This window comes from Carcharodon carcharias, assembly GCF_017639515.1.
Source record: "Carcharodon carcharias isolate sCarCar2 chromosome 36 unlocalized genomic scaffold, sCarCar2.pri SUPER_36_unloc_2, whole genome shotgun sequence".
Classification (NCBI taxonomy): domain Eukaryota; kingdom Metazoa; phylum Chordata; class Chondrichthyes; order Lamniformes; family Lamnidae; genus Carcharodon; species Carcharodon carcharias.
This window is the reverse complement of record NW_024470737.1, coordinates 1,514,146-1,533,743: the sequence shown is the minus strand read 5'-3', so window position 1 is coordinate 1,533,743 and position 19,598 is coordinate 1,514,146. Positions and strand designations below refer to the sequence as shown.

General features: G+C 54.9%; 1 protein-coding gene across 6 annotated transcripts in view; it reads right to left on the bottom strand.

Moving 5' to 3' along the window:
• The window catches only part of pear1 (platelet endothelial aggregation receptor 1), a 190,533-nt gene that overhangs the window by 17,009 nt on the left and 153,926 nt on the right, over positions 1 to 19,598 (bottom strand). For 5 of the 6 annotated variants that reach the window (XM_041181752.1, XM_041181756.1, XM_041181755.1 and 2 more), the window contains exons 14-19: positions 16,715 to 16,817; positions 15,123 to 15,269; positions 8,286 to 8,414; positions 5,521 to 5,613; positions 3,499 to 3,711; positions 1,483 to 1,607 (exon numbers count right to left, since the gene is read on the bottom strand). In XM_041181752.1, coding sequence (XP_041037686.1) covers positions 1,483 to 1,607; positions 3,499 to 3,711; positions 5,521 to 5,613; positions 8,286 to 8,414; positions 15,123 to 15,269; positions 16,715 to 16,817 — 810 coding nt within the window. The remainder of the gene's footprint in view (positions 1 to 1,482; positions 1,608 to 3,498; positions 3,712 to 5,520; positions 5,614 to 8,285; positions 8,415 to 15,122; positions 15,270 to 16,714; positions 16,818 to 19,598) is intronic. The other variant, XM_041181757.1, reaches the window with a different exon arrangement.

Sequence of the window (19,598 nt, the reverse complement as noted above, 5' to 3'; positions counted from 1 at the left end):
GGTTAGGATGGGGGGATGGGTTGGGATGGAATGGTTTGGATGGGGGGATGGGTTGGGATGGAATGATTTGGATGGGGGGATGGGTTGGGAGGAATGGGTTGGGATGGGGGATGGGTTTGGATGGGGGGATGGGTTGGGGTGGAATGCGTTTGGATGGGGGGATGGGGGATGGGATTGGGTTGGGGTGGAATGGGTTAGGATGGGGGGATGGGTTGGGATGGGGATGGGTTGGTGTGGAATGGGTTTGGATGGGCGGATGGTTTGGGGTGGAATGGGTTAGGATGGGGGGATGGGTTGGGGTGGAATGGGTTTGGATGGGGGGATGGGTTGGGATGGGGGATGGGATTGGGTTGGGGTGGAATGGGTTAGGATGGGTTGGGATGGGGATGGGTTGGTGTGGAATGGGTTTGGATGGGCGGATGGTTTGGGGTGGAATGGGTTAGGATGGGGGGATGGGTTGGGGTGGGGGATTGGGTTGGGGTGGAATGAGTTAGGATGGGGGGATGGATTGGGGTGGGAATGGGGGGATGGGTTGGGGTGGAATGGGGTTGGATGGGGGGATGGGTTGGGGTGGAATGAGTTAGGATGGGGGGATGAATTGGGGTGGGAATGGGGGGATGGTTTGGGGTGGAATGGGTTAGGATGGGTTGGGATGGGACTGGGGGATGGGTTGGGATGGGAATGGGTTAGGAATGGGGGATGGGTTGGGATGAAGGTTGCAGTGAGATAGGTTGGAGTGAGATAGAATGGAATGGGATGGGCTTGGATAAGTAGATTTGGGATGAATAGGATTGAGATGAGCTGGGTTCGGATGAGTTGGGATAGGATTTATTTTAATCTTTCAGGGGGATGTGGGCATCGCCGGTGAGACCAGCGTTTGTTGCCCATCCCTAATTGCCCCTTGAACTGAGGGTCTCGCTCGGTCATTTCAGGGGGGCAGTTAAGAGTCGAACACATGGCTGTGGGTCTGGAGTCACATGTAGGCCAGACTGGGTAAGGGGGGCAGATTTCCCTCCCTAAAGGGGCATTAGTGACCCAGATGGGGTTTTTATGACAATCGATGATGGTCGTCATGGTCACTGTCACTGAGACTCGCTTTATATTCCCAGATTTATTCATCGAATTTAAATTCCAGCAGCGGCCGGGGTGGGATTTGAACCCGGGTCCCCCTGGGCATTAGCCCGGGCCCCTGGGTTGTGAGTCTGGTGATATTACCAGCACGTCACCGTCTCTCCCAAAATGGATGGGTTGGTGAAAGAAAACTCAGTCCCTTTGATCTCATTCTTACAGTGTAGGAACTCAGCAGTCTCAAGACCCCCGGGCCTAACACGTCACTCCAGAACATTCCCTGGGGGTTGAGGAAGGGGCTGGGACAGCCGATAGACCGGCCAATCGGGACTCGGGGTTTCTCACTCTCCCTCCCCGCCCACCGTAAGATTACAACTGGAACGGCATCTAGTACCTGTCTGATCCAAGCCTTACCTTGATGGAGCTGATCCTGTCATGGTTGTTGGGCAGGTGGGGTGGAGGAGGTGGGCTCGGCCTGTAATGGGACAGCGTGTGGTAACTGGGGTTGGCGTAATAATGGACGTAACTTTGCGGCACATCTGGAAAGAGAGATCAATAAGGGGTCAAAGTCAGGAGAGAGGAGACTTGGGGGGGTGGTGGGGGGTTGGGGGTTAGGTCACCTTGAGAGATTCGAAGTCCATGCACACATACACCCCCTCGCTCGCTTGCATGCACGCACACCTAAGCCTCTGAACCGGGACTTCCTCCGCTGACCACCACCACCACCCCCCCCCCCACTCCCCCACTTCCCCCCCCCTCCCCAGGGCACTGAGGTCCATTCTACACCCCCCAGAAGGAAAAAGAACAGCTTGCATTTCTGTAGCACCTTTCGCAACCTCTGGATGTCCCAAAGCACTTTCGTTTCAAAGCATGTTCGCTTAGGAAGCAGGGCAGCCAATTTACACACAGCCAGCTCCCACAAACAGCAATGTGGTGACGAGCAAAGCTTGGCAGTTAACTGTGCCATGCTGCATTCTCCGTGGCAGCGCCTCTAGCAATCAAAGTCCGCTTGCCAACCAATGAGCACTCTCTTCTCGTGCAGTATAAATTGTTGTTTCCTTAGAGATCGGGTACTCTTGAAGATCTGTCCTGATGAGTTCAAGAAGAAAATCTTCGACAGTGTGTCTCTTTTTTCAGCAATATCTTGGTCTGAAGGATTGGACGCAGGGGAATTCCCACCACGCGTCCCCCACAATCCCCCCCCCCCCCCCCTCCCCACTCCCCCCGCTCTACTCCCAATAGCGACTGCAAGGTCTCTTACATCCACCTGAGGGGGCAGATGGGGCGTAAATGTCCCATCTGAAAGATGGCACCTCTGACAGTGTGGCACTCGCTCAGTACTGGCGCTGGGAGAGCCAGCTTGGATCATTGTACACCAGGCTGCGGAGCGGGGACTTGAACCCATGACCTCCTGGCCCAGGAGTGACCCATATGAGGCCCAAATCCCAGTTGGGGGAGGGGCCATCAGCCTTCGCTGCCAGGGATAACAGAGCACATACCACAGTAAGGACCAATAGATAATATCTGAAGGCTGCTTTGAGTTGTCTATGGCTTTGTCCCATTCTGAGGTCAGATTTTGCACACCATCCTTGGGAAGGTTGCGGGCGAATGCTGACACTGGGCTAGATTAACTCCCCTCTCCCTCAATCACACCAGGATTTGCTTTGGCAAGTTCAATCTGCAACCTTAGCCTCCATGAATGACCCTCCATCAACTCTCATCCACCCTTGAATGAGCAACCCAATTATTTTCTGACCTTAGCCTCTCCTCCTTGCCACGCTCCTCCTCTCTTATACACAAGGTTCATCGCAAATACAATAATGTGATACTGCTGAATGAGGGACGGTGTAGAGGCAGCTTTACTCTGTATCTAACCCTGTGCTGTACCTGTCCTGTGAGCGTTTGATGGGGACAGTGTAGAGGGAGCTTTACTCTGTATCTAACCCCGTGCTGTACCTGTCCTGGGAGTGTTTGATGGGGACAGTGTAGAGGGAGCTTTACTCTATATCTAACCCCGTGCTGTACCTGTCCTGGGAGTGTTTGATGGGGACAGGGTAGAGGGAGCTTTACTCTGTATCTAACCCCGTGCTGTACCTGTCCTGGGAGTGTTTGATGGGGACAGTATAGAGGGAGATTTACTCTGTATCTAACCCCGTGCTGTACCTGTCCTGGGAGTGTTTGATGGGGACAGTGTAGAGGGAGCTTTACTCTGTGTCTAACCCCGTGCTGTACCTGTCCTGGGAGTGTTTGATGTGGACAGGGTAGAGGGAGCTTTACTCTGTATCTAACCCCGTGCTGTACCTGTCCTGGGATTGTTTGATGGGGACAGTGTAGAGGGAGCTTTACTCTGTATCTAACACTGTGCTGTCCTTGTCCTGGGAGGGTGCCGACCCCAGCCTCTCTAGATCCCGAATGCCTGTCCGACCTTACCTGGCACTGCATACTCTCCGCTTGATATGCCTGAAGCTGACGTGTAAGTTACAGCAGGAATTCTGTTGGCTTTGCTGCTGTGTTTGTAGCGGAGGAAGATGAAGAGGACGAGGAGAATGATCACCACTGCCAGGAGCACAATGATCCCAATAATCACCCCGAGAGAGAGTCCGTCCGTGTGTGGAGCAGGCAAAAACTTGGTCGGTACAATCTCTGCGTGGAAAAACAGCATAAATAAAAAGGGATCAGTTTGCGCCGGGGGTATTTGCCTGTTTTTATCCCAGTAAAACAGTCTGTGGTGTATATTTTTTCTGGGTGGGAATCATCACAGGTGGGAGAGGTCAGATTGGAGAGTGGCCGAAAGTCATTAACTGGTGAGGTCGGCAAATCCGGGATTATATCTCAGATCAATGTGGAGGTGACACCAGCTCTGACAGTGCGGCACTCCCTCAGTACTGACCCTCTGACAGTGCGGCACTCCCTCAGTACTGACCCTCCGACAGTGCGGCGCTCCCTCAGTACTGACCCTCCAACAGTGCGGCGCTCCCTCAGTACTGACCCTCCGACTGTGTGGCACTCCCTCAGTACTGACTCTCTGACAGTGCGGCGCTCCCTCAGTACTGACCTTCCGACAGTGCGGCGCTCCCTCAGCACTGACCCTCCGACAGTGCGGCACTCCCTCAGTACTGACTCTCCAACAGTGCGGCGCTCCCTCAGCACTGACCCTCCGACAGTGCGGCGCCCCCTCAGCACTGACCCTCCGACAGTGCGGCGCTCCCTCAGCACTGACCCTCCGACAGTGCGGCGCTGCCTCGGTACTGACCCTCCGACAGTGCGGCGCTCCCTCAGTACTGACCCTCCGACAGTGCGGCGCTCCCTCAGTACTGACCTTCCGACAGTGCGGCGCTCCCTCAGCACTGACCATCCCACAGTGCGGCACTACCTCAGTACTGACTCTCCCACAGTGCGGCACTCCCTCAGCACTGACCCTCTGACAGTGCAGCACTCCCTCAGCACTGACCCTCTGACAGTGCAGCACTCCCTCAGTACTGACCCTCCGACAGTGCGGCGCTCCCTCGGTACTGACCCTCCGACAGTGCGGCGCTGCCTCGGTACTGACCCTCCGACAGTGCGGCGCTCCCTCAGTACTGACCTTCCGACAGTGCGGCGCTCCCTCAGCACTGACCATCCCACAGTGCGGCACTACCTCAGTACTGACTCTCCCACAGTGCGGCACTCCCTCAGCACTGACCCTCCGACAGTGCGGCGCTCCCTCAGCACTGACCCTCCGACAGTGCGGCACTCCCTCAGTACTGACCCTCCGACAGTGCGGCAATCCCTCAGTACTGACCGTCTGACAGTGCGGCACTCCCTCAGTACTGACCCTCCAACAGTGCTGCACTCCCTCAGTACTGACCGTCTGACAGTGCGGTACTCCCTCAGTACTGACCCTCCAACAGTGCTGCACTCCCTCAGTACTGACCCTCCGACAGTGCGGCGCTCCCTCAGTACTGACCCTCCGACAGTGCGGCACTCCCACAGCACTGACCCTCCGACAGTTCGGCACTCCCTCAGCACTGACCCTCCGACAGTGCAGCACTCCCTCAGCACTGACCCTCCGACAGTGCGGCACTCCCTCAGTACTGACCCTCCGACAGTGCGGCGCTCCCTCAGTACTGACCCTCCGACAGTGCGGCACTCCCTCAGTACTGACCCTCCGACAGTGCGGCTCTCCCTCAGTACTGACCCTCCGACAATGCGGCGCTCCCTCAGTACTGACCCTCCGACAGTGCGGCTCTCCCTCAGTACTGACCCTCCGACAATGCGGCGCTCCCTCAGTACTGACCCTCCGACAGTGCGGCACTCCCTCAGTACGGCACTGGGAACATTGGCCCGAATTGGGGGCTCAAGCTTCCAGAGTGGGGGCTCAACTTCCTGACTCCGAGGGGAGAGACTGGTACCCAGGGATGGGTAATTGGGGGTCCAATCGGAAATAGGTATTAGCGCGACTCCATGTCTTACCTGTGCAACTTCCTGTCACATGATCACAGGTCGTGTTGTGGGGACAGTCACATGACTGAGGACAGCTCTGGCCAAAGCTCCTGGCTGGGCACTCTGTGAGATGTGAAGGTAAAGGGGTTAGGATTTAACGACTGTCTGAATGGCCTGGGGTGCTTTGCTTCGTCCTAGCCCCAATGCTCTCTTGCTTCTGTCTCCCACGTTCCACCCTCCGGAAACCTCAGCTCAGTCTGAAACTCTACTGCCCCCCCCTTCCCCTCCCCCCCCATGTCCTAACTCACTCTGAGTCCCGTCCACCCATCACTCCCTGTGCTCGCTGACCTGCACCCATCACCTCACCGCACCCTGGTATTTTTGGAGCAGGTCAATCCCTGGGCCAAGCATTGTCTGTTAGTCCTCTTCTGGGACCAGGGATCCAGGAATTTAGGGAATTAGGCATGGAAGGCATGTGTGCTAGTGATCCATGAGAGTCTTTACCCTCCTCCACCCAGGACACAAGAAATAGCAGCAGGGTTAGGCCATTCAGCCCATCGAGCCTGCTCCCCCATTCAATACCATCATTTCTGATCTTGGGCTTCAACTCCACTTTCCCACCAGCTCCCCATACCCCTCGATTCAGAGAGATCTGTCTATCCCAGCCGTAAATATATTCAACAATGGAGCATCCGCAACCCTCTGGGGTCGAGAATTCCAAAGATTCACCACCCTTTGGGTGAAGAAATTTCTCCTCCATCTCAGTCCTAAATGATCAGCCCCTTATCCTGAGACTGGACCCCCGTGTTTTAGATTCTCCAACCAGTGGAAACAATCTCTCAGCGCCCACCCTGTCAAACCCCTTCAGGATCTTGTAGGTTTCAATCAGATCATCTCTCATTCTTCTAAACTCCAGAGAATATAAACCCTTTACTCAGCCCCTCGTCGTAGGACATCCCCCTCATCCCAGGGACCAATCTAGTGACCCTTCACTGTACCACCTCCAATACAAGGATATCCTTCCTTAAATGTGGAGACCAAAACCTCACACAGTATTCCAGATGTGGTCTCACCAACACCCTGTACAACTGGAGCAAGGCTTCTTCCTTCTTGTACCCCAGCCCCTGTAATAAAGGCCCACATACCATTTACCTTCCTAACAGCTTACTGCACCCACACCCTAACTTCCTGTGTTCCTTGTTCAAACTCACCCGAGTCTCTCTGAACATCAACACTTACAGGTTTCACACCTGTTAAATAATATTCTGGTTTTCTATTCTTACGAACAAAGTGAATAACTTCACACACCCCTCACCTCACTCTCTCCTCGATTAGCACTCCTAATGCCAACAGTAAAACCATATCTCACTATTTGAGCGAATGCAGGATGTAAAGTATCACACCAAGCCATTACACGGTGGATTCCTGGGGTGAGAGGCCTGGTATGAGGAGAGATCGGACAGAATGTGTTCAGAAGCGAGGTGATGGCGACGAAACATTGTGGGTTCCTGAGAGGCTGTTCCCCCACACTACCCATCCCACCCGCCACCCAACCACCACCCCCATCCCCACCCAGCTGCAGAGTCTAGAACATGGGAGGGGGGAACAGTCTCAGGATAAGGGGTCGGCCAGTTTGGCCTGAGATGAGGGGTCGGCCATTTTGGGCTGAGAAGAGGGGTCGGCCAGTTTGGCCCAAGAGGAGGGGTTGGCCAGTTTGGCCTGAGAGGAGGGGTTGGCCATTTTGGCCCAAGAGGAGGGGTCGGCCAGTTTGGCCTGAGAGGAGGGGTTGGCCATTTTGGCCTGAGAGGAGGGGTCGGCCAGTTTGGCCCAAGAGGAGGGGTCGGCCAGTTTGGCCTGAGAGGAGGGGTTGGCCAGTTTGGCCCAAGAGGAAGGGTCGGCCAGTTTGGCCTGAGAGGAAGGGTTGGCCATTTTGGCCTGAGAGGAAGGGTCGGCCATTTTGGCCTGAGAGGAGGGATCGGCCATTTTGGCCTGAGATGAGGGATCGGCCATTTTGGGCTGAGATGAGGGGTCGGCCATTTTGGCCTGAGAGGAGGGATCGGCCATTTTGGCCTGAGATGAGGGATCGGCCATTTTGGGCTGAGATGCAGGGTCGGCCATTTTGGGCTGAGAAGAGGGGTCGGCCATTTTGGGCTGAGAGGAGGGGTCGGCCATTTTGGCCTGAGATGAGGGGTCGGCCATTTTGGGCTGAGATGAGGGGCCGGCTATTTTGGCCTGAGATGAGGGGTCGGCCATTTTGGGCTGAGATGAGGGGTCAGCCATTTTGGCCTGAGATGAGGGGTCGGCCATTTTGAGCTAAGATGAGGGGTCGGCCATTTTGGCCTGAGATGAGGGGTCGGCCGTTTTGGGCTGAGAGGAGGGGTCGGCCATTTTGGGCTGAGAGGAGGGGTCGGCCATTTTGGGCTGAGAGGAGGGGGAATTTCTTCACTCAGGGGGTTGTGAATCTTTGGAGTTCTCCACCCCAGAGGCACATGCATGCCCCACCGTTGAGTACGTTCAAGACAGACGGATGGGGTTTTTGCGATTTGAGGGGTAGGCCGGGAAAGTGGAACTGAGCCAGAAGGTCAGCCGTGATCATATCGACGGGTGAGCGGGCTCGAGGGGCCAAACGGCCTCATCCTGCCCCTATTCCTTAGGTTCAAACCCCTCGGCTAAACCTCCGTGCTCCCCCCCAACCCCCACCCACCACCCCTGCAGGAACAACCCCGGCTTCTCCGATCGCTCGCGTTTCCACTTTGTACAAGGCAACTTACACACCCTTGCTTTAAACTACTCACGCTGTGCGCAGTGTGTGCCAGCCCTGCCCAGGGCGCACTGGCACCTGCCAGTCACTGGGCTACAGGTCACTCCGTCCTCACAGGCACACCGATGAATACAGTTGGGTCCCCAAAACCCAGGCGGACAAACTGTGGAGTAGAGAGAGAGCGAGAGAGACTCAGACTGTGCAGAAAACACATCCAGATAAAGAAATATCCCATCTTCTAAAATGGCGTTCGCAAACTAGCATTTACCCATTGATTTGTTCTGCCAATGGGATTAGAATGGATAGGGGCTTGATGGGCCTAAGGGCCTGTTTCTGTGCTATATAACTCTCTGACTCTAACTGTGGTGAAGCGCTGAAATAGCAGTCCCAGCCCAGAAACAGGCCATTCGGCCCCTCTTCCCCGTGCTGGTGTTTCCATCCCCAACGAGCCTCCTCCCACCCCCCCTCTCCCTCTCCCTCCCATCGACATATCCTTCTATTCCTCTCTCCCTCATGTGTTTATCCAGCTTTCCCCCCCACCTCAATCCATCTCTGCGATTCACCTCGACCAGTCCCCGTGGGAGCGAGTCCCACATTCTCCCCACTCCCCGTGGGAGTGAGTCCCACATTCTCCCCACTCCCCGTGGGAACGAGTCCCACATTCTTCCCACTCCCCGTGGGAGCGAGTCCCACATTCTCCCCGCTCTCTGGGTAAAGACGTTTCTCCTGAATTCCCCATCGGATTTATCGGTGACTGTCTGATATCGATGGCCCCCCTCATTCTGGTCTCCATCAAGATAATTAGACAGAATAACACTTTATCGAGAACCAATATACTTCTGGATAACAAAAACCTCTCAAGCTGAGATTGAAATTGAATCGATCCCAGCATCGATCGCCGTTTGCGGAAGAGAGTTCCAAACTTCTCCCACCTTTTGTGTGACCAAGTGTTTCCTAATTTCAATCTTGAAAGGCCCAGCTCAAATTTTTAGACTCTGTACTCCCCCCTCCCCCGGTCCCAGACTCCCCGACCAGTGGGAATAATTTCTCTCTCTCTCGACCCTGTCAGTTCCTCTAAATATTCTTGAAAACTTTGATCTTAACCGTCTAAATTCGAGGAAATGTGATCCTAGTTTGTATAATCTCCCACTCTGGTTCCCTTCCCGATTCTCTTCAATCTGTATCCCCTCTGGTTACCGACCCTCCTGCCCAGTGGGAACAATTTCTCCTTATTTACTCTGTCCGAACCCCCCTTCCTGATTTTGAACGCCTCGATTCAATCTCCCCCTTAACCTTCTCCACTCTAAGGAGAACAATCCCAGCTTCTCCAGCCTCTCCACATGAACTGAAGTCTCCTCATCCCTGGTCCCATTCGGGGTAAATCTCCCTCCGCACCCTCTCCGAGGCCCTTGACATCCTTCCCAAAGTGTGGGGCCTGAAATCAGACACACTACTCCCGCTGGGGCCTAACCAGGGATATATCCAGGGTTTAACAGAGCTTCCGCACACTCTGTGAGGTAAGACAGGAGTGTGAGGGTCTCGAAGACTCTCGCACAGTGAACAGTCCTGTCCTCTGCCCAGCCCAGCCGGGATCGACATGTCCCATCATATGGGTGCAGCTCCCAGTGTTGGCACAACTGCAGGCTCCCTAACATCTCATGCCAAACCGAGCAGGCGGGCACACTGAAAGAGAAAGGGTGATGTCAGAGCTTCTCAGAATGAGGGAGAGATAGAAAGAGAGGTTTAGAGAGAGAGGCAGAGACGTAGAGAGAGACAGACAGAGGGAAAGATAAGGAGAGAGAGATTTGGAGAGAGAGAGAGACAGACAGAAAGAGAGAGAGAAAGACAGAGGCAGATAGGCAGAGAGATAGAGAGATTTAGAGAGAGAGAGAGGCAGAGATGCAGAGACAGAGGCAAGCAGAGGGAGAGATAAAGAGAGATTTAGAGAGAGAGAGAGAAAGACAGAGGCAGATAGGCAGAGATAGAGAGAGAGATTTAGAGAAAGAGATTTAGAGAGAGAAAGAGGAAGACAGAAAAATAGAGAGATTTAGAGACAGGCAGGCGGAGAGATAGAATCAGACAGAGAGGGACATAGAGAGGTATAGAGAGATAGAAGGAGACAGAGACAGAGAGAAGCATGGAGCGAGTGAGAGGACAGAGGGAGAAACAGATAGAGAGAAAGAGGGAGACCAAAATGGCAAGACAGTGGCTGATAGGGAAGAGAGACAGACAAAGAGAGGCATGCAGAGATTGAAAGAGAGAGAGAGACAGAGAGAATCTGACTGTGGAGACAGAATGTGATAGAGAGAGAGATATAGAGAGACAGGGAGAGACAGATAGAGACAGAAAGAGCAAGAGAGGGAGAATCAGAGTGTGAAGGCAGAATGTGATAGAGAGGTATAGAGAGGGAGAGAGAGAGACTGAGAGAGAGAGAGACAGAGGGACAGAGAGAGATAGAGACAGAGGGAGAGAGACAGAGACAGAGGGAGAGAGAGAGATAGAGACAGAGATAGAGAATGCAAAAGATGCAGAAAGAGACAGAACAAAAGACCAGGACAGACAGAAAGATTGAGGGACAGCAATATGGAGAAATGGAGGAACAGAAAAACAGAGAGAGAGAGAGAGAATGTGTGAGAGAGAGTGATAGAGAGTGGGACTGACAGAAATGAACCTGCATTTATAAAGCACCTTTAGCTTAGTAAAACATCTCAAGGTGCTTCACAAGAGAAATAAAATCTGACCCCGAACCACTTGAAGAGATATGAGGGACAGGCAACCAAGAGCTCGGTCACAGAGGCCGGGTTTAAGAAGGAGGCGAGAGAGAGAGAGAGACAGAGAGAGGGAGAGAGAGAGAGACAGAGACACAGAGAGATACAGAGAGAGAGAGATACAGAGAGAGAGAGATACAGACAGAGAGAGAGAGATACAGACAGAGAGACAGAGACAGAGAGAGAGAGAGAGAAGCGGAGAGGTTAGGGAGGGAATTCCAGAGCTCAGGGCCCCAGGCAGCTGAAGGCATGGCCGCCAATGGTGGAGAGATGGGAATCGGGGGATGCTCAAGAGGCCGGAACTGGAGGAACGCAGAGATCTCGGAGGGGTGTAGGGGCTGGAGGAGGTTACAGAAATCGGGAGGGGTGTAGGGGCTGGAGGAGGTTACAGAGTTAGGGAGTGGTGTAGTGGCTGGAGGAGGTTACAGAGATTGGGAGGGGTGTAGGGGCTGGAGGAGGTTACAGAGTTAGGGAGGGGTGTAGGGTCTGGAGGAGGTTACAGAGTTAGGGAGGGGTGTAGGGTCTGGAGGAGGTTACAGAGATAGGGAGGTGTGTAGGGGCTGGAGGAGGTTACAGAGATAGGGAGGTGTGTAGGGGTTGGAGGAGGTTACAGAGATAGGGAGGGGTGTAGGGGCTGGAGGAGGTTACAGAGATAGGGAGGGGTGTAGGGGCTGGAGAAGGTTAGAATGATAGGGAGGGGTTTAGGGGCTGGAGGAGGTTACAGATAGGGAGGGGTGTCGGGGCAGGAGGAGGTTACAGAGATAGGGAGGTGTGTAGGGGCTAGAGGAGGTTACAGAGATAGGGAGGGGTGTAGGGGCTGGAGAAGGTTACAGAGATAGGGAGGGGTGTAGGGGCTGGAGGAGGTTACAGAGATAGGGAGGGATGTAGGGTCTGGGGGAGGTTACAGTGAAAGTGAGGGGTGTAGGGGCTGGAGGAGGTTGCAGAGATAGGGAGTGGTGTAGGGACTGGAGGAGGTTGCAGAGATAGGGAGGGGTGTAGGGACTGGAGGAGGTTACAGAGATAGCGAGGTGTGTAGGGACTGGAGGAGATTGCAGAGATAGGGAGGGTGTAGGGACTGGAGGAGGTTACAGAGATAGCGAGGGGTGTAGGGGCTGGAGGAGGTTACAGAGAATGGGAGGGGTGTAGAGGCTGGAGGAGGTTACAGTGATAGGGAGGGGTGTAGGGGCTGGAGGAGGTTACAGAGATAGCGAGGGGTGTAGAGGCTGGAGGAGGTTACAGAGATAGGGAGGGGTGTAGGGGCTGGAGGAGGTTACAGAGATAGGGAGGGGTGTAGGGACTGGAGGAGGTTACAGAGATAGCGAGGGGTGTAGGGGCTGGAGGAGGTTACAGAGATAGGGAGGGGGTGAGGAGGGATTTGAAAACGAGGGTGAGAATTTGAAAATGGAGGTGTTGCCGGACCGGGAGCCAGTGTGGGTCAGCGAGCACAGGGGGTGATGGGTGAACGGGGACTGGGTGTGAGTTCGGACACGGGGACAGCAGAGTTTGGGATGAGCTGGAGATTCCGGAGGGTAGAATGTGGGAGAGCAGCCGGGAGAGGGTTGGAATAGTCGAGTCCGGAGGGAACGAGGGTGTGGGTGAGGGTTTCCGCAGCCGAAGAGCTTAGACAGGGGGTGGAGTCGGGCGATGTGACGGGGGTGGGAATAGGTGGTCTTAGTTTACGAGGAAAATGGGCCCGTGGTGAGGAGATGGGAGGGGTCAACATCATTCTTGGAGAGGGAGGAAGAATTGTCCAATAGTTGGCCAGTTGCCGTGGTTACGCAGCAGGCCGGAGAGGCCTGGGGTACGGTTACATCGTGGCCACTGACCAGGCCATTGTTGCGGATGCTATTGGGACACTTTTGACTGCACGATATCCATAGTAACCAGGAGGTCATGCTGGACGCAAGGATAAAGAGGGAGCATTAAATAAATTCAGTTCAAAGCGACAGAAAGGCCTTGGCGCAAAGTGGGTGGGGCGAATCATCAGCCGATTGCACTCTGACCTCAGAGCCGGAAGGCTGAAGCTTGGAGGCCCCCCCCAGCTCCAGAGTCTTGAGCTCCATAACCCAGGCCGACTCTCTCGGTGCCAATACCTTCGGAGCTGCCACCCATTGAGTCAGAGCCTCGATCGAGGCCCTGTCTGCCCTCTCAGGTGGACGTAACAGTTGCCAGAGCCGTGAATGGCAGGGTAACTCTGTGGGATCTTGTTGTGCCCACATGCTGCAACCCCCCAACTCCCCCACCCCCCTCGTCTCTCCCCTAAGCAACCCTCCGGCAGCAATTCCTTGGCTTGGAGGCACGCTGGATTGTGCTGAGGAGTTGAGAAGCGCCACACGGATGCGAGGGGCACTGGCAGGGATAGGCGCTGGCGGGCTCTCTTCAGGGTCAGGTAGAGATAGTGTTTGAGGCGCTGGTGTGGGAAATTAGAAAGTGCATCGAGCCTCAGTAGCCGAGGTTAACCTGTGCACTGGTGGTTGACCAATTCAGCCTGACGACCTGGGGGAGGAGCTATCTGTGGGGGAGGAGAGATCAGTGGGGGAGGAGAGATCAGTGGGGGAGGAGCGATCAGTGGGGGAGGAGCGATCAGTGGGGGAGGAGCTATCAATGGAGGAGGAGCTATCGCTGGGTGGGGAGCCATTGCCGGGGGTGGAGCGATCGCTGGGGGAGGAGCGATCGCTGGGGGAGGAGCTATAACAGGGGGAGGAGCTACCACTGGGGGACCCGCTTTCACTGGGGGAGGAGCTACCACTGGGGGATGAGCTTTCATTGGGGGAGGAGCTACCACTGGGGGACTCGCTTTCACTGGGGGACTCCCTTTCACTGGGGAGGAGCTTTCACTGGGGGAGGAGTTACCACTGGGGGTGGAGCTATCACTGTGGGTGGAGCTATCAGTGGGGGAGGAGTTTTCACTGGGGAGGAGTTTTCACTGGGGGAGGAGTTTTCACTGGGGAGGAGTTCTCACTGGGGGAGGAGGTACCACTGGGGGAGAAACTACCACTGGGGGAGAAACTACCACTGGGGGAGGAGCTATCACTGAGGGGGAGATACCATTGGGGGAGGAGCTATCACTGGGGGAGGAGTTTTCACTGGGGGAGGAACTGTCACTGGGGGAGGAGCTGTCACTGGGGGACTCGCATTCACTGGGGGAGGAGTTTTTACTAGGGGAGGAGCTTTCACTGTGAGTGGAGCTATCACTGTGGGTGGAGTTATCAGTGGGGGAGGAGCTATCAGTGGGGGAGGATTTTTCACTGGGTGAGGATTTTTCACTGGGGAGGAGCTACCACTGGGGGAGGAGTTACCAGTGGGGGAGGAGCTATCACTGGGGAGGAGCTATCACTGGGGAGGAGTTTTCACTGGGGAGGAGCTATCACTGGGGGAGGAGCTATCACTGGGGAGGAGTTTTCACTGGGGAGGAGTTTTCACTGGGGGAGGAGTTTTCACTGGGGGAGGAGCTGTCACTAGGGGAGGAGCTGCCACTGGGGGAGATGCTTTCACTGGGGGAGGAGTTATTACTGGGGGAGGAGCTATCACTGTGGGTGGAGCTATCACTGTGGGTGGAACTATCATTGGGGGAGAAGTTTTCACTGGGGGTGGAGCTTTCACTGGGGGAGGAACTTTCACTGGGGGAGGAGCTATCACTGGGGGAGGAGCTATCACTGGGGGAGGAGTTTTTACTGGGGGAGGAGCTTTCACTGGGGAGGAGCTATCACTGTGGGTGGAGCTATCACTGTGGGTGGAGCTGTCACTGTGGGTGGTGCTAACTCTGGGGGTGGAACTTTCTGGGGGTTGGACCTACCATTTGGAGGGTGGAATATCACTGGGGGCGGAGCTATCACTGGGGGGCGGAGCTATCAGTGGACATTGGGGTGTTGGTCAATTCTCCCAGAGCCCCTCCAGTAAACCTCACAGGTCAGGATGTTGGGGGCATTTGGATTAACAGTGGAGCCTGGGACATGGGCTGTAGAGACAAAGAACTAGAGGATGTAGGAGGATATCACTCCCCAATTCAGCCTGATCTACGCTCTGGTGAGGCGCCCCGCGATGCTTCACCCTGGTCCGAGGCACTCTATAGATAGCGGCTGTTGGTTTCCATGGTTACTCACGGTGTCGGCAGCTCGTGCCCATGTATCCTGGGGCGCACAGGCAGGTGCCATTCTCTGGGAGGCACCTCACTCCGTTCGGGCAGCGACACCACATGGCGCAGTTGTGACCCCAGCGGTTGGGCTTGCAGGGGTGATCGCAACGTAGACCTGCCAATTCCCCCCCAAAGAGAAACACAGGTAAGAGGCTCTGCATTAACTTCACAGTCACCCACACCAGGGCAGCCGGTCTGAGTGAAGACAAGTATTTCCCTTCACCAATGCTGCCTGGAGACTGCAGTGACAACCACCGATTTCACCTTGTTTGCATTATACTATCCTCCACTGACTGCATTTTGCTGGGGAAATAGCCCTGCTTTTAGTGGGAGGCTTTGCTGTTGTTTTGGTCATGAGTTGCTTGCTGTAGTTCATCTGTTTAAATAGATTCTGTTTGCTCTAGTTTGTGGGCAGCTCCATTTAAATAGATTCTGTAGACTGTTTGCTGTAGTTCATAGACGTCATTTAAATGGAGTCTATTTGCTGTAGTGCACACACACTCTTTAAATAGACTCTGTAGACTGTTTGCTGTAGTTCATAGACGTCATTTAAATGGAGTCTATTTGCTGTGGTGCACACGCACTCTTTAAATAGACTCTGTGGACTGTTTGCTGTAGTTCATAGACTTCATTTAAATGGAGTCTATTTGTTGTAATGCACATGCACTCTTTAAATAGAATCTGTGGACTGTTTGCTGTAGTTCATAGACTTCATTTAAATGGGGTCCATTTGTTGTAATGCACCGCACTCTTTAAGTAGACTCTGTAGACTGTTTGCTGCAGTCTGCTTTATAGATTGACATTGCTTACTGCACCCCACCCCCAAAACTCATTTGATGATCAACTGGGGGGGGGGGGGGTGGTCTGTCCTCCTTTATCTTTGGACAGTCCTGTTCCTACACGAGGCACCATCACCCGACCATTGGCACGATGAGCCCTGTGCCAGTGTGCACCTCCGACCTGCCAATTCAGGGAATCAACGGTTACCTTTCTTAGTGGTTTACTGCCCTGCCCTTCCCCACAGGAGGCACCCTTACCAGGCACATCCTTACCAGGGACAGGCCAAGCGAGCAACTCAACAGTTCAACCACGCGCCAAGTAGCTGTGAGGAGACCCGTGCCTGGTCAGCCAGTAAGCAGCAGCACCTACAGGCGTTTAATGGACGGTCAGTTATTTTTTGCACTGTGGCTACTTAAAACCAGCCGAACATTGCAGGACAATTTCAATCCTGCCCCCAAGGAGGGGAAAAGCGGTCAAAATGGTGGCCACTTCCGCCAGAAATAGGCCGAGCGCAACACCGAGGCCCAACACCAAAACATGGGCCTCTGCTTCCCTAAAACCCACCCCCCACCCACAGCCAATTCTCTTTTGCCTGGGGGATGACTGACTGCACCAGGCCTGATACGCTGGGATCTTGCTTTCAGACTTCCCCCCCAACCCCCCCACCCCCCACTGCTCCCCAATTATGCGCCCCACAAAATTTCAGAGCTACAATTGAGCCCGAGCCCCAGGTTCCACCCCCGCCCCCCCCCCCCCCACACCCACCGGAGACGCTCGTACCTGTCCAGCCTGGGACACAGGAACAGAGACCAGAGATGGGATCGCACCGCTCGGCCTTGTCACAGTCGCAGTGTTTGCTGCAGCGTGGGCCATAGAGACGCTCCTGGGAGATAATCGGGAAAGGTTAACACGAGGGAAGGCGAGAGGGGCACAGGGCAAAAGGAAGCCATCGGCAACTTTCCGAGATCTATCCTGTCAGGCACGTTCCCCCTCCCCCACCCCCGCTCCCCCTCCCCATACCCCCACCCCTGCTCTCTCCTCCATATCCCTGCAAATGTTTCCCCTCCAAGTAAACATCCAATTCCCCTTTTGGAAGTTTCTCTTTAATCTGCTTCCACCACCAGTTCAGGCAGCGCATTGCGGGCTGTCCCCTCTCTCTATCCCTCTCTTCCCCAGTCTGTCTCCTCTCTCTATCCCTCTGTTCCCCAGTCTGTCTCCTCTCTCTATCCCTCTGTTCCCCAGTCTGTCCCCTCTCTCTATCCCTCTGTTCCCCAGTCTGTCCCCTCTCTCTATCCCTCTGTTCCCCAGTCTGTCTCCTCTCTCTATCCCTCTGTTCCCCAGTCTGTCCCCTCTCTCTATCCCTCTGTTCCCCAGTCTGTCCCCTCTCTCTATCCCTCTGTTCCCCAGTCTGTCCCCTCTCTCTATCTCTCTGTTCCCCAGTCTGTCTCCTCTCTCTATCCCTCTGTTCCCCAGTCTGTCTCCTCTCTCTATCCCTCTGTTCCCCAGTCTGTCTCCTCTCTCTATCCCTCTGTTCCCCAGTCTGTCTCCTCTCTCTATCCCTCTGTTCCCCAGTCTGTCTCCTCTCTCTATCCCTCTGTTCCCCAGTCTGTCTCCTCTCTCTATCCCTCTGTTCCCCAGTCTGTCCCCTCTCTCTATCCCTCTGTTCCCCAGTCTGTCCCCTCTCTCTATCCCTCTGTTCCCCAGTCTGTCCCCTCTCTCTATCCCTCTGTTCCCCAGTCTGTCTCCTCTCTCTATCCCTCTGTTCCCCAGTCTGTCCCCTCTCTCTATCCCTCTGTTCCCCAGTCTGTCCCCTCTCTCTATCTCTCTGTTCCCCAGTCTGTCTCCTCTCTCTATCCCTCTGTTCCCCAGTCTGTCTCCTCTCTCTATCCCTCTGTTCCCCAGTCTGTCTCCTCTCTCTATCCCTCTGTTCCCCAGTCTGTCTCCTCTCTCTATCCCTCTGTTCCCCAGTCTGTCCCCTCTCTCTATCCCTCTGTTCCCCAGTCTGTCTCCTCTCTCTATCCCTCTGTTCCCCAGTCTGTCCCCTCTCTCTATCCCTCTGTTCCCCAGTCTGTCCCCTCTCTCTATCCCTCTGTTCCCCAGTCTGTCCCCTCTCTCTATCCCTCTGTTCCCCAGTCTGTCTCCTCTCTCTATCCCTCTGTTCCCCAGTCTGTCTCCTCTCTCTATCCCTCTGTTCCCCAGTCTGTCTCCTCTCTCTATCCCTCTGTTCCCCAGTCTGTCCCCTCTCTCTATCCCTCTGTTCCCCAGTCTGTCTCCTCTCTCTATCCCTCTGTTCCCCAGTCTGTCCCCTCTCTCTATCCCTCTGTTCCCCAGTCTGTCTCCTCTCTCTATCCCTCTGTTCCCCAGTCTGTCCCCTCTCTCTATCCCTCTGTTCCCCAGTCTGTCCCCTCTCTCTATCCCTCTGTTCCCCAGTCTGTCCCCTCTCTCTATCTCTCTGTTCCCCAGTCTGTCTCCTCTCTCTATCCCTCTGTTCCCCAGTCTGTCCCTCTCTCTATCCCTCTGTTCCCCAGTCTGTCCCCTCTCTCTATCCCTCTGTTCCCCAGTCTGTCCCCTCTCTCTATCCCTCTGTTCCCCAGTCTGTCTCCTCTCTCTATCCCTCTGTTCCCCAGTCTGTCTCCTCTCTCTATCCCTCTGTTCCCCAGTCTGTCTCCTCTCTCTATCCCTCTGTTCCCCAGTCTGTCTCCTCTCTCTATCCCTCTGTTCCCCAGTCTGTCTCCTCTCTCTATCCCTCTGTTCCCCAGTCTGTCTCCTCTCTCTATCCCTCTGTTCCCCAGTCTGTCCCCTCTCTCTATCCCTCTGTTCCCCAGTCTGTCTCCTCTCTCTATCCCTCTGTTCCCCAGTCTGTCCCCTCTCTCTATCTCTCTGTTCCCAGTCTGTCTCCTCTCTCTATCCCTCTGTTCCCCAGTCTGTCCCCTCTCTCTATCCCTCTGTTCCCCAGTCTGTCACCTCTCTCTATCCCTCTGTTCCCCAGTCTGTCCCCTCTCTCTATCTCTCTGTTCCCCAGTCTGTCCCCTCTCTCTATCCCTCTGTTCCCCAGTCTGTCCCCTCTCTCTATCTCTCTGTTCCCCAGTCTGTCTCCTCTCTCTATCCCTCTGTTCCCCAGTCTGTCCCCTCTCTCTATCTCTCTGTTCCCCAGTCTGTCCCCTCTCTCTATCTCTCTGTTCCCCAGTCTGTCTCCTCTCTCTCTATCCCTCTGTTCCCCAGTCTGTCCCCTCTCTCTATCTCTCTGTTCCCAGTCTGTCTCCTCTCTCTCTATCCCTCTGTTCCCCAGTCTGTCCCCTCTCTCTATCCCTCTGTTCCCAGTCTGTCACCTCTCTCTATCCCTCTGTTCCCCAGTCTGTCTCCCCTCTCTCTATCCCTCTGTTCCCCAGTCTGTCCCCTCTCTCTATCCCTCTGTTCCCCAGTCTGTCTCCTCTCTCTATCCCTCTGTTCCCCAGTCTGTCCCCTCTCTCTATCCCTCTGTTCCCCAGTCTGTCACCTCTCTCTATCCCTCTGTTCCCCAGTCTGTCTCCTCTCTCTATCCCTCTGTTCCCCAGTCTGTCTCCTCTCTCTATCCCTCTGTTCCCCAGTCTGTCTCCTCTCTCTATCCCTCTGTTCCCCAGTCTGTCCCCTCTCTCTATCCCTCTGTTCCCCAGTCTGTCCCCTC